This window comes from Microcaecilia unicolor, chromosome 11, assembly GCF_901765095.1.
Source record: "Microcaecilia unicolor chromosome 11, aMicUni1.1, whole genome shotgun sequence".
Classification (NCBI taxonomy): domain Eukaryota; kingdom Metazoa; phylum Chordata; class Amphibia; order Gymnophiona; family Siphonopidae; genus Microcaecilia; species Microcaecilia unicolor.
In genome coordinates this window covers 49,903,586-49,917,025 of record NC_044041.1, presented here as the reverse complement: position 1 = coordinate 49,917,025, position 13,440 = coordinate 49,903,586, and the positions used below count along the sequence as shown (strand labels likewise).

Here is a 13,440-nt window from a genome sequence, read left to right as displayed (position 1 = left end):
CCACTGAGAATACTGGCCACGCAATCCTACTCTCTGCTTCCTATCTTTCAACCAGTTCTTAATCCATAATAATACCCTACCTCCGATTCCATGACTCTGCAATTTCTTCAGGAGTCTTTCGTGCGGCACTTTGTCAAACGCCTTCTGAAAATCCAGATATACAATATCAACCGGCTCCCCATTGTCCACATGTTTGCTTACCCCCTCAAAAAATGCATTAGATTGGTGAGGCAAGACTTCCCTTCACTAAATCCGTGCTGACTTTGTCTCATCAGTCCATGTTTTTGTATATGCTCTGCAATTTTATTCTTAATAATAGCCTCCACCATCTTGCCCGGCACCGACGTCAGACTCACCGGTCTATAATTTCCCGGATCTCCTCTGGAACCCTTCTTAAAAATCGGAGTAACATTGGCTACCCTCCAGTCTTCCGGTACTACACTCGATTTTAGGGACAGATTGCATATTTCTAACAGTAGCTCCGCAAGTTCATTTTTTTAGTTCTATTAATACTCTGGGATGAATACCATCAGGTCCCGGTGATTTACTACTCTTCAGCTTGCTGAACTGACCCATTACATCCTCCAAGGTTACAGAGAATTTGTTTAGTTTCTCCGACTCCCCCGCTTCAAATATTCTTTCCGGCACCGGTGTCCCCCCAAATCCTCCTCGGTGAAGACCGAAGCAAAGAATTCATTTAATTTCTCCGCTACGGCTTTGTCCTCCTTGATCGCCCCTTTAACACCATTTTCGTCCAGCGGCCCAACCGACTCTTTGGCCGGTTTCCTGCTTTTAATGTATCTAAAAAAATTTTTACTATGTATTTTTGCTTCCAACGCTAATTTCTTCTCAAAGTCCTTTTTTGCCCTCCTTATCTCCGCTTTGCATTTGGCTTGGCATTCCTTATGATCTATCCTGTTACTTTCAGTTGGTTCTCTTCTCCACTTTCTGAAGGATTGTTTTTTGGCTCTAATGATTTCCTTTATCTTACTGTTTAGCCACGCCGGCTGACGTTTAGTCTTTTTTCCCTTTTTTCTAATACGTGGAATATATTTGTCCTGAACCTCCAGGATGGTGTTTTTAAACAGCATCCACGCCTGATGCAAGTTTTTTACTCTGTGAGCTGCTCCTTTCAGTCTTTTTTCACCATTTTTCTCATTTTGTCGTAATCACCTTTTCTATAGTTAAACGCTAGCGTACTTGATTTCCTAGTTTCACTTCCTTCAATGCCAATATCAAAACCGATCATATTATGATCACTGTTATCAAGCGGCCCTCGTATCGTTACCCCCTGCACTAGATCATGAGCACCACTAAGGACTAAGTCTAGTATTTTTCCTTCTCTAGTCGGCTCCTGAACTAGCTGTTCCATGAAGCTGTCCTTGATTTCATCAAGAAATCCTATGTCCCTTGCGTGTACAGATGTTACATTAACCCAGTCTATATAGTTCTCCTGCCTTGCTCCAAAGCTATGAAATCAATTGCACTTAGGGATTAGAAATTCACGGGAGATGTATGTGTTAGGCGGGGAGAGTCTGATAGGTACGGGCAGAGAGAGGGATTTGAAGGCGACGAAACAGTGTGACAAGGCGGTGGCCGTAGCTAGAAGGTTGTTAGGCTGTATAGAGAGAGGTGTGACCAGCAGAAGAAAGAGGGTGTTGATGCCCCTGTATAAGTCGTTGGTGAGGCCCCACCTGGAGTATTGTGTTCAGTTTTGGAGGCCGTATCTTGTTAAGGATGTAAAAAGAATTGAAGCGGTGCAAAGAAAAAGCTACGAGAATGGTATGGGATTTGCGTTACAAGATGTATGAGGAGAGACTTGCTGAACTAAACATATATACTCTGGAGGAAAGGAGAAACAGGGGTGATATGATACAGACGTTCAAATATTTGAAAGGTATTAATCCGCAAACGAACCTTTTCCGGAGATGGGTAGGTGGTAGAATGAGAAAACATGAAATGAGATTGAAGGGGGGCAGACTCAAGAAAAATGTCAGGAAGTATTTTTTCACGGAGAGAGTAGTGGATGCTTGGAATGCCCTCCCGCGGGAGGTGGTGAAAATGAAAACGGTAACGGAATTAAAACATGCGTGGGATAAGCATAAAGGAATCCTGTGCCGAAGGAATGGATCCTCAGGAGCTTAGTCAAGATCGGGAGGCGGGGCTGGTGGTTGGGAGGCGGGGATAGTGCTGGGCAGACTTATACGGTCTGTGCCAGAGCCGGTGGTGGGCAGCGGGACTGGTGGTTGGGAGGCAGGGATAGTGCTGGACAAACTTGTACGGTCTGTGCCAGAGCCGGTGGTTGGGAGGCAGGGCTGGTGGTTAGGAGGTGAGGATAGTGGTGGGCAGACTTATACAGTCTGTGCCAGAGCCGGTGGTTGGGAGGCAGGGCTGGTGGTTAGGAGGTGAGGATAGTGCTGGGCAGACTTATACGGTCTGTGCCCTGAAGAGCACAGGTACAAATCAAAGTAGGGTATACACAAAAAGCAGCAAATATGAGTTATCTTGTTGGGCAGACTGGATGGACCATGCAGGTCTTTTTCTGCCGTCATCTACTATGTTATGTTAATTGCCCCTGTTCCTGCATTTAGTTCCTTCATTAATTCACTTCGAATCTAGCCTTAAGACATGGCTATTTGGCTGGGCTTTCTCCTCATGATTTTTGTCTTGAGATAAGAATGAGAAGGCACACCTCTAGTGTACCTCCACCATTATGCGCTCTGCAGAGTAACACTGTTTTTATGATCTTATTTTTGTTGTGCTATACCTCTTTACCTTTTGTTTTAACTTATGTCAATTTTAGCGAGTTTTTGCTGTTTGCCTGCTAATCTACAATGTAATTTATTTAGATTTGTAAACTGCCTAGATACTGCTTGAGTTAGTGAGTTATAACAAAATTCCAACTAACAGAAAAGAAAAATGTCTTCTGCTTCTACAGGTTTCCTATTATGGAAAAGGTTTGTTTGTTAGTATTTTTCAAGTATTTAAGCATCTACATCGTATCTCCCGTCTCTCCTCTAGGGTCCAAATATTCAGATCATCGAGTCTTCTCATACATTTTTTGGCACATCATATATCATTTTGGTCACTTTCTTTTGAACTGCTGCAAAACAAAACAAAAAATAAAAGGCTGCCCTGTTTGTGTGCTGGCCCCACGACACTAGTGTGTTATGACACCAAGAACTGCTGCTCTAATCTAATTAATTTAGGAAAACTACTACTACTACTACTATTTGACATTTCTAAAGCGCTACTAGGGTTACGCAGCGCTGTACAATTTAACATAGAAGGACAGTCCCTGCTCAAAGAGCTTACAATCTAATGGACAAATGTACAAACAGTCAAGTAGGGGTCGTCAGATTGGGGCAGTCAGGATTTCCTGAAAGGTATAAAGGTTAGGTGCCGAAAGCAACATTGAAGAGGTGGGCTTTGAGTAAGGATTTGAAGATGGGTAGGGAGGGGGCTTGGCGTAAGGGCTCAGGAAGTTGATTCCAAGCATAGGGTGAGGCGAGGCAGAATGGGCGGAGCCTGGAGTTGGCGGTGGTGGAGAAGGGTACTGAGAGGAGGGATTTGTCCTGTGAGCAGAGGTTTCGGGAGGGAACATAAGGGGAGATGAGGGTAGAGAGGTAATGAGGGGCTGCAGACTGAGTGCATTTGTAGGTAAGAAGGAGAAGCTTGAACTCTATGCGGTATCTGATCGGAAGCCAGTGAAGTGACCTGAGAGGGGTGATATGGGTATAACGGTACAGGCGGAATATAAGACGTGCAGCAGAGTTCTGAATGGATTGAAGGGGGGATAGACGGTTAAGTGGGAGGCCAGTGAGGAGTAGGTTGCAGTAGTCAAGGCGAGAGGTAATGAGAGCGTGGATGAGAGTTCGGGTGGTATGCTCAGAGAGGAAAGGGCGAATTTTGCTGATGTTGAAGAGGAAGAAGCGACAGGTTTTAGCTGTCTGCTGGATATGCGCAGAGAAGGAGAGGGAGGAGTCGAAGATGACTCCGAGGTTGCGGGCGGATGAGATGGGGAGGATGAGGGTGTTATCAACTGAGATCGACAGCGGAGGAAGAGGGGAAGTGGGTTTAGGTGGAAAGACGATAAGCTCGGTCTTGGCCATGTTCAGTTTCAGGTGGCGTTTGGACATCCATGCAGCTATGTCGGATAAGCAGGCCGATACCTTGGCCTGGGTTTCTGCGGTGATGTCTGGTGTGGAGAGATACAGCTGGATGTCATCAGCGTAAAGATGATACTGGAAACCATGAGATGAGATCAGTGAGCCCAGGGAAGAGGTGTAGATTGAGAAAAGAAGGGAGCTCCTAGAACGGGTGGCAGAGCTGGTGGTTGGGAGGCGGGGCTAGTGCTGGGCAGACTTATACGGTCTGTGCCGGGGCTGGTGGTTGGGCGGCGGGGATAGTGCTGGGCAGACTTATACGGTCTGTGCCAGAGCTGGTGGTGGGAGGCAGGGATAGTGCTGGGCAGACTTATACGGTCTGTGCCAGAGCCGGTGGTGGGAGGCGGGACTGGTAGTTGGGAGGCGGGGATAGTGCTGGGTAGCCTTATAGGGTCTGTGCCAGAGCTGGTGGTGGAAGGCGGGACTGGTAGTTGGGAGGTGAGGATAGTGCTGGGCAGACTTATATGGTCTGCGCCAGAGCTGGTGGTTGGGAGGCGGGGTTGGTGGTTGGGAGGCGGGGATAGGGCTGGCCAGACTTATACAGTCTGTGCTCTGAAGAGGACAGTACAAATAAAAAAGTAGCACATATGAATTTATCTTCTTGGGCAGACTGGATGGACCGTGCAGGTCTTTTTCTGCCGTCATCTACTATGTTTACTATGTTTAAGGGGTCCAAGGACAGATCCCTGGGGAACTCCAACAGAGAGCGGGATGGCGGTGGAGGAAGAACCATGAGAGTGTACTCTGAAAGTTCGGTGAAAGAGATAGGAGGAGAACCAGGAGAGGACAGAGCCCTGTAACCCAAATGAGGACAGTGTGGCAAGAAGTAAATCATGATTGAGTGTCAAAAGCGGCGGATAGATCGAGGAGGATGAGGATGGAGTAGTGGCCTCTGGATTTGGCAAGGAACAGGTCATTACAGACTTTAGAGAGTACTGTTTCTGTCGAGTGTAGAGAACGGAAACCGGATTGAAGCGGATAGAGGATTGCCTGAGAGGAGAGAAAATCTAGGCAGCGGCTGTGAACGGCGCGCTCAAGTATTTTGGAGAGGAAGGGTAGGAGGGAGATGGGGCGGTAGTTGGAGGGACAGGTAAGGTCAAGTGATGTTTTTTTGAGGAGACGTGTGACTTACGGCGTGCTTGAAGGTGTCAGAGACAGTTGCAGTGGAGAGAGAGAGGTTGAGGATATGACAGACGGAGGGGGTAACAGTATGAGAGATGGTGTTAAGAAAGTTGGTGGGGATGGGATCAGAGGAACAAGTGGTGCATTTCGAGGAGGAAAGAAGGCGGGCAGTTTCCTCCTCGGTGATTTAGGAATTTAGGAAAACTGGGGCTCTTCATTTCGGAGAACAGATAGCCGAGGGGAGATATAGAAGAGGTTTCTAAAATCCTGAGTGGAGTGGAAAGGACAAATGCAAATTGATTGTTTACTTTTTCAAAAAGACAAAGAATGGGAGAGATGCCATGAAGTTACTTAGTATTACATTTAAAACAAATTTGAGAAAATATGTTTTCAACTTCTATAGACAAGTCTATTGATTTTTATAGCAACAGACTAATTGTCGACATCAGTGAGCTCTGTTAAAAAAAAAATAAAAAAATAAAAAATCTGCTTTTAAGACTAGCGTTGTCAACATTTGAACATCCCTCTCCTTTAGCTTATTTTTTTAAACAGGTAAATCAAATGTCAACTATGGGCTCACGTCAGCCAGTTATCAGTAGCTATCAATCAGCAGTGTGACCTGAAATTATTTCACATTACACGCAAGTCAGGCGGCTTTTTGGCTCCTTCTAACACATGAAGAATAATTACTGATACAATAATTATCTAATTCTTATGCGCGCAAACTTGAAACTTAGTTGAAATAAATCAGAAAGATGCTTAAAATTCTGGAAAGACCACATTGCTCGTTTTATAATTTTTTTCTTGTTAGTAAAAACAAACAAAATCATTGTAAGAATCTAGAAGCTAATACAAAACAAAATAAAGGAGATCCAATGAAGAGACAGACTATCAGATACATTAATTGCTTTTCTTTCTATAGGAAAAGTTCTTAGTTTGATATTTGCCAGTGCTGTTCACTTTGCAACAGTTGTAATACCGCCATTGTCATATACAGGTTCTTAGTGGTTTACACTATAAAAAATTCTTCAGACTGAAAAGAACTCCATAAAAAATATAGAAAAGACCTAAAACATACATACCAAACACACACAAACCATCCATATAACAATCTTATAAAAACTAATTAAATAAGTTAATAAACCTTACTAGCACCCTCAGACCAAATATCAAATGCTGATTGAAAATAAAAAGGTTTTAAAGACACTATACATTTCTTAAAATTTTCCTCAGCCCTAGTATACTTAAGCAGCCCATTCCATAAGGAAGGGGGGGGGGGGGGGGGCAAACCAACAGACCTCACGAAACACCCAAACTACATGCTAAAAAAGGGCCTATTCCCCACGGATAAAGGAAACATTCTACTTACCCCGCTACCGAAAGATGCTAAGAAAAATACAATGGATTTAACCAACCATCGCCCATCAGCATCCATTCCGCTTATAACCAAACTCATGGAGGGCTTAGTGACGAAACAACTCACCGACTATCTAGATAAACACTCAATTCTACATGAGTCTCAATCAGGATTCCGGTCGAATCACAGCACTGAAACCGTACTAGTGTCTGTAATGAATTCATTCAAACAATTAATTGCAACTGGCAACAACATACTCCTCCTACAATTTGACATGGTCAATCACGAAATACTATTATACATACTAAAATACTTCGGAGTTGGAGGTAAAGTTCTGAGCTGGTTCAAAGGATTCCTGAACACAAGATCATACCAAGTAATAACGAACACGGACACATCAGCCCCATGGACACCCGAATGTGGAGTCCCCCAAGGATCCCCCCCCTTTCACCCACCTTCTTCAACCTGATGATACCCTTAGCTAAATTACTAGGTAATCAAAATCTCAACCCCTACATATATGCAGATGATGTCACGATCTATATCCCGTTTAAACATGATCTAAACGAAATCACCAACTAGATCAACCAAAGCCTCCAAATCATGCACTCCTGGGCGCATGCATTCCAATTAAAACTGAATGCAGAAAAAACACGTCTTGTACTCACTTTACAGCATAATACAAACAACTTCACCACCATAACCACTCCAAACTTTTCTCTTCCTGTCTCAAACAATCTGAAAATTCTTGGAGTCACCATTGACCGAAACCTCACACTCGAAACCCACGTGAAGAATACTAGGAAAAAGATGTTCCACTCCATGTGGAAACTCAAAAGAGTAAAACCTTTCTTCCTGAGATCCATCTTTCGTATCCTGATACAATCAATGGTACTAAGTCATCTGGATTACTGCAACGCACTGTACGCTGGCTACAAAGAACAGACCATCAAGAAACTCCAAACAGCCCAAAACACTGCCGCCAGACTCATATTTGGAAAACCAAAATATGAAAGCGCAAAACCCTTAAGAGAGAAACTCCACTGGCTCCCACTTAAGGAACGGACCACGTTCAAGATCTGCACGATCGTACACAAAATCATCCACGGAGACGCCCCGACCTACATGCTAAACCTCGTGGACCTGCCTCCCAGAAATGCCAAAAGATCATCCTGAAAATTTCTTAATCTACACTTCCCCAGCTGTAAAGGACTAAAATACAAACTTCTACATGCGACCTCCTTCTCCTACATGAGTTCGCAGCTGTGGAACACACTACCAGCTAACCTGAAAACAATCAACGAAATATCCAACTTTCGTAAATCTCTGAAGAGGCCTACAAAGAGGACCCATAGCTTAACTATACCACGTCACCAATCCACTGTAACCCGAAAACCATCTTTCTATACCTATTTTCTTAATACTTCTTTCTGTCCTTAATCTCTTTGCATCACCAATTGTATCTGACACCCTGGAATTGCAATGCCATAACAGACCTCTGTAAGCCACATTGAGCCTGCAAATAGGTGGGAAAATGTGGGATACAAATGCAATAAATATAAATATACATATGGCAGTTCCTTTGTTTTTCAAATAAAAAAAGGACAAAATGTACTAAGTTCACTTATGTCAAGAGAAATTCCTGACAAAAAAAACCACACAGGAACTCAAAAATTGTAAAGCTTGCTTTTAATTTTTTGTGTATACCAATGTATAGTCACTAAAAGTATATGAAGATTTTGCTAAGCATCGAAATTCTCTCTATTTTTCTATGGAATCTCTATGAATATGGAGTTCCTCTACAGCTTAGCAATACTAATATCTATGGACCGTTATGCCAGCTGAAAAAAAATATGCAGCTATTTTACTGATTAAAGCCTATCATAAAATCTCAATATCAGTCTTCATGCATTATCAAAAGTAGTTACTTTATCAACAAAAATGAGCTGTACAAGATTTAATAGGTAAAAGCAGTCTATATGCTTTTCTTTACAGCCAGGTTACCAAAATAAAGATTGCCTTTTTCTTTCTTAAAATGATTTCAAAATATATTGTACTTGCAGGACCATAAAACAAAAAAGCTGCATGCGTGCACACAATTATATGCTTTTCCAGATATGAGTGCTTTAGTTATATATTGTGATGGAAATCAATATCTATTCAGTGCTTTTAAAAGGGCAAGGTAAATAATAGGTTGCTAAATTTAAATAAACAATTTTGCTTTATATGTAATTATGTTCTGCCACTATAGTGATGAATACTCAGTTGATATAGCATCATACTCTAACCTTGAAGTAAAGCAGATAAATGATAAAACCTAAGACAGATCTTCCCAAACTGTGGGACCGTCACCACATGGGGTCACAAAACCCACATTTGGGGCTGTGACCTGGGAGGACTGAAAACAAAAACGTCATTGGTCCATGCTTCCTGTCAAGCTTGTGCTATAAATCAGGCCTGCACAGGCTCCCCGGAGGGCCAGTAGCAGCAGCATTGAGGAAAAGATAGGCCTCTGGAGGATGCACGCTTTCTGTGCTAATGATTATGGGCTTGTGGGCACAGAAAGTTTGATAAGTGTTGGTTTAGAAGTCTCTTAAGCGGCAATCCTAAAGACCTAAACAGTGCATCACAACAAGAATTGCCCATCTATTCTAATCTGTCCTCATATAAACCTTGGGTATTGCTAAAGCAGGAACAGCACTGCTTACAGAGGGTGTCTACCATGCCTGTATTTGTCTAAAGCACAAGTCAATGATTTTTTACAGTTCCAAAATTCTGGCTCTGCATAAAACTGGGCAATAGAGGTGTGCATTTGTTATCATGCATTTGGTTCATTTCTGTGCCTTAAAAATTTTAGTGTGTACTAATTTGTATTGGGAGGCTGTTAGAGAAGGAATCCAAAGCACACCTGAAGGAGCAACAAACCAAAAGAAGCACAAGGAGCCTTCAAGACAGGGGGCGTCAACTCAGTTTTTCAGACCTGACACAGTTCATGTTTCGGCGACACTACCTGCGTCAGGGGTCTTCTAATGACCACACAATCGAAAGGTGTCAAACAAATCAGTGGAAAATGCTAAATCTGAATTCACATAAACAGCACGGATACGATGGTAAAATGCCAAAAAAGTGCTCCTGTGCAGTAAGATGGTCTGCTGTAGCGTAGCAAAAAGTCTCAAATTAACACATGCACATTTGTGCTCAAGTTCTGTGTGTTAAAAAAAATTTATTAATGTATGAAACTAACAAAACACATTCAAAAATCAGGGGGAAAGGCCCCAAAATCAAAGATGAATGGAAAGTTGACAATTGCACATTCCTTGTGAGCAATGTATTTCATCTAATTTTACACATTTATGACTGATAACATTGATAATTCCACTACCTCTCTCTTTACAACTGGTATAGTTAGGGTTCAGAACGCAAATGAGCACTATGAATTCAGCTTCTCAGAGGTCATTTGTATAGGCACAGACTGAAAAGTGTGTTGTAAACCTGGGTTACTTGTGTACTTTGAATAATGCAACTTATTAAGAAATATAAAAACACCACACCATTCTCATGCCCTTAAGTTTCACTGGAAGTAGTACAAGTAAACCTGTATACGAGTCACACTTTTTGTAAGAAATTCACATAAAAAAACCAGTCATTTTTCATTGTTATTTGCATGAGATAAAAGACCATGAGTATTCTGAGGCACATGCTCACACATAAACTGACCACAGACTTTTGTAAATTGAGGTTGCCCAACTTTACTGTGCTACCCTAAGTGCCACAAAACATTCTGAATGACTAACAGCTTACATCATCAAGCATTCCACACTGTATGCATACATGAAAAATATGAACTACTTAATAATTCAGCTTGAGTCAATCGCATCATTATGTTTTGGAAGAAAATGCATTAGTAAAAAGACAAGAATTTCTCACCCTCAAAGCTCTCCCGCCTTTCCACATTTAGGATTAAAGACACAGGGATGTGATTGGTGCAGTAACATTATTCTTCCTACTGATCTATCAACCATATCCATTTCAGATGCAGCAAACAGACACACAGACATATCATTCTCACAGTACCATTTTCAGTCCATTATTACTTTTTGATTGGCCTCTTATTTCACCAGACTTCTCAGACGCAGCATTTTTGACAAAGTCTTGCCAATAAACATTACTTTCACTCAAGTAGTTTTTCCTTGTACCTATTACAGAAACAACTGTGGTGTTTCAGGCAAAGGTTTTATAGTGCTCTTGGAATGCTACCTAGAACAGGATTCCTCCTTCACTCACCTCCATATTAAAGGTGTTCTCCTCTACTCTCACAGTCTCTGTATCCAGCAGGGGACTCTTCAGAGTCTGAAGGAAGAGTGCTGCTTTCCGTTTCCGTTCTGCCTGTAATTGTTTCTCCTTTGATTCTTTGGAGGCTTGTGCTAGCTTCTCCCTGGCTGCTGCTGCCAACCTGTCTTCCAGCCTTTGCTTTGCTAATCATGACAACAACAAAAAGAAGGGAAACTGTGTTTACACCAGACAACTACTGAAATCAAGTACAGAGAATACAAACATTTCACTGTTCCTGCTGCTCTACCCCACAGAGTCCTACCTGCATAAACACTACTTAAAAAATATAAGCTACTGATTCATGAATACCTACTAAAAATATTTTGATGGGGGAATGAGGGAAGACAGGATGGGTGAATACCCTTGTGGACATCCATATATTGAATCCTGTTCAACTAACCACCATAAATTATTTTTAAGATCTGAACCTCTGAAATAGAATAGGAGATATGTGCATGCCCACAAATTGGGGGTGGGGGTGTCATTTTCTAAAAAGGCAACTGGACTATGATTGTATAATGCACGTGTTGCATCTATTTTATAAACGGAATATATGTGTGTCTATATGCCTTTATAAAAAGACCCTACCCCCTGAAAAGTAGGTGCACACATTTACACCTGCTGCGAGGCAGTCATAAATAGTCTGCTCAGTCTGTGCGAATACATGCATAGTTTATAATTTATGCATGTATCTTGCAATTTTGCCCTAGTGCTGCCCAATCTCTGCCCACAGGAATATCTAGAGAGGGAAGATATTTACCCGTAGCAGGTATTCTCCGAGGACAGCAGGTCATATATTCTCACATGTGGTGATGCAGTCCATGCTCCCAGTCCAGAGCATGGAAAACCTATATATAACTAACAGTGCGTGCCACAATCCCACTGGGCATGTGCGAGTGCCTTCCCGCCGCCGCAAGAGTGCAGGATCTGCAGTAGCATATTACAAAAAAGGAGACAACTCCAAGGGGAGACGAGACGGAATATGCAAATATATGGCCTGCTATCCTCTCAGAATACCTGCTACAGGTAAGTATCTTCGCTTTCTCCGAGGACATGTAGGCCAATAATTCACACATTTGGAAATCCCTAGCTACCAGACTCGCCAAAAACAGCAGCAATGGTCAATTTAATCTTGCAACGGTGAAGTCAAAACACAGATTAACCTAAAACTATTTACAAACTGAGTGAGAGTGCAGCCTGGAACAAAACGGGCCTAGGGGGTGGAGTTGGATTCTAGATCCCAAACAAATTCTGCAGCACTGTCTGTCCAAATCGACTATCATGTTGGGTGTCCTGCTCAAGGCAGTAGTGAGATATGAATGTGTAGACTGAAGACTACATTGCAGCCTTGCAGATTTCTTCAATGGAGGCTGACCTCAAGTGGGCTAATGACACAAGAACAATATGACCCTTCATATGACCCTCTAGAGTCAGCCCAGCCTGGCATAAGTGAAGGGAATGCAAGCCAACTGGAAATGGCATGTTTCCCCGACGGTGACCACTATCTTGTTAGGATCAAAATAAACAAAAAGTTGGGTGGACTGTGGGACCTCCTCCACTCCAAGTAAAAGGCCAATGCTCGCTTGCAGTTCAAAGTGTGACGTGCACTTTCCCCAAGATGAGCATGAGGCCTGGGAAAGAATGTTGGAAGAACAACTGACTTGTTCAGATGGATCTCAGACACAACCTTAAGCAAGAACTTTAGAGTGAGTGTGGAGAACTACTCTGTTATGATGACACTTAGTATAAGGTGGATCCTCCACTAGGGCCTGAAGCTCACTGATCCTGCGAACTGAAGTAACAAGCCACCAAACCACCAAAAGCAAGACCTTCCAGGTAACGTACTTCAGATGACAAGAATCAAGCAGCTCAAAAGGAGCTTTCATAAGCTGGGTAAGGGCTATGTTGAGGTTCCATGACACAGGTGGAGATTTGACAGGGGGTTTTGTCAACAGCAAACTTCTCATAAATTGAACAACTAGAGGCTGTGCAGAGATGGGCTTACCCTCTACAAGAGGATGATAAGCACTAACTGCAAGGAGGTGAACCCTTACAGAGTTGGTGAGACCAGACTCAGAGGTGTAGAAGGTATTCAAGTAGGGTCTGTGTAGGAGAGGAAATAGGATCTACGGCCTTGCCCTCACACCAGATGGCAAACCTTCTCCATTTGAAAGAGTAAAATCTCTTATTGGAATCTTTCCTGGAAGCCAGCAAGACCCTGGAAAAACCCTCTGGAAGATGCAAGGAAGCAAACTCTAAGCTCTCAACATCCAAGCTGTGAGAGCCAGAGACTGGATTTTGGGATGAAGAAGAGACCCCTCGTTCTGCTTGATGAGGGTCAGAAAACACTCCAATCTCCAAGGCTCTTCGGAGGATAACTCCAGAAGAGAGAACCAGGTCTACCTGAACCAGTATGGGGCGATCAGGATCATAATCCCAAGGTCTTGCTTGAGTTTCAGCAAA

General features: G+C 42.8%; 1 protein-coding gene across 7 annotated transcripts in view; it reads right to left on the bottom strand.

The window, feature by feature from the left end:
- The window catches only part of SFSWAP (splicing factor SWAP), a 285,802-nt gene that overhangs the window by 107,150 nt on the left and 165,212 nt on the right, over positions 1-13,440 (bottom strand). For all 7 annotated transcript variants that reach the window (XM_030217824.1, XM_030217828.1, XM_030217825.1 and 4 more), the window contains one exon: positions 10,930-11,120. In XM_030217824.1, the coding sequence (XP_030073684.1) occupies positions 10,930-11,120 (191 nt within the window). The remainder of the gene's footprint in view (positions 1-10,929; positions 11,121-13,440) is intronic.